The sequence below is a fragment of the Oxyura jamaicensis genome (assembly GCF_011077185.1).
Source record: "Oxyura jamaicensis isolate SHBP4307 breed ruddy duck chromosome 33 unlocalized genomic scaffold, BPBGC_Ojam_1.0 oxy33_random_OJ69714, whole genome shotgun sequence".
NCBI classification, from domain to species: Eukaryota; Metazoa; Chordata; class Aves; order Anseriformes; family Anatidae; genus Oxyura; species Oxyura jamaicensis.
Genome location: NW_023305031.1, coordinates 1 through 859, shown reverse-complemented (window position 1 = coordinate 859; position 859 = coordinate 1). Strand labels below are relative to the sequence as shown.

Here is an 859-nt window from a genome sequence, read left to right as displayed (position 1 = left end):
CCCCCCCCCCCCCCAGCCCGCCTGAGGGGTCGGCGGCCACCCCACGCGGCCACAACCCGGCCCCGAGGAGAGCCCGGGACCGTTCCTCACCTCGTACTCCACCATGCGCTTGCTGGCCAGATCGGCCTTGTTGCCGGCCAGGGCGATGACGATGCTGGGGCTGGCTTGTCTCTGCAGCTCCTTCACCCATGTCTTCGCCCGCGCAAACGTTTCCTAACGGCAGAAGCCGGGGCTCGAGGCCGAGTCCTCCGGTGGCGGCGCCTCACCGGGACCCCCGCCGGGCCCCGAGCTGCCGCCATCCACCCCCTCCCTGTTGCTCTGCGGCGCCGCCCCCGGGGGCCCTCACCTGGTTGGTGATATCGTAGACCACGATGGCCGCCTGCGCCCCCCGGTAGTACATGGGGGCCAGGCTGTGGTACCGCTCCTGGCCGGCCGTGTCCCAGATCTCAAACTTCACCGTCGTGTCGTCCAGGCAGACGGACTGTGTGAGGAACGCCGCTGGAGGGACGGAGGGAGGGAGGGAGGGGAGCATTAGCATCAAACAGCGGCCCCCCCCGGCACCCTGCCTGCCCCCAAAACCCCCCCAGGGGGACGCAGACCCCCAGTGCCCTGCCTGCCCCCAAACACCTCCGGGGGGTGCAGACCCCCAGCGCCCTGCCTGCCCCCAAAACCCCCCCAGGGGGACGCAGACCCCCAGTGCCCTGCCTGCCCCCAAACACCCCCCCGGGAGGATGCAGACCCCCAGTGCCCTGCCTGCCCCCCCCCAGCCCTGGAGGGGCGCGGAGCTGGGCTTGCAGGGTGCCCCCAGCCCCTTGGGTACCACCGAGATGCTCCGCGGAGGCGGCAGCGCGCATCGGGG

General features: G+C 72.4%; 1 protein-coding gene across 1 annotated transcript in view; it reads right to left on the bottom strand.

Moving 5' to 3' along the window:
- RAB5B (RAB5B, member RAS oncogene family) overlaps positions 1-547 on the bottom strand; it is a 1247-nt gene extending 700 nt beyond the window's left edge. The window contains exons 1-2 of the mRNA XM_035313267.1: positions 347-547; positions 91-213 (exon numbers count right to left, since the gene is read on the bottom strand). Of these exons, the coding sequence (XP_035169158.1) occupies positions 91-213; positions 347-538 (315 nt within the window). The 5' untranslated portion in view covers positions 539-547. The remainder of the gene's footprint in view (positions 1-90; positions 214-346) is intronic.
- Positions 548-859: the final 312 nt, after the last annotated feature.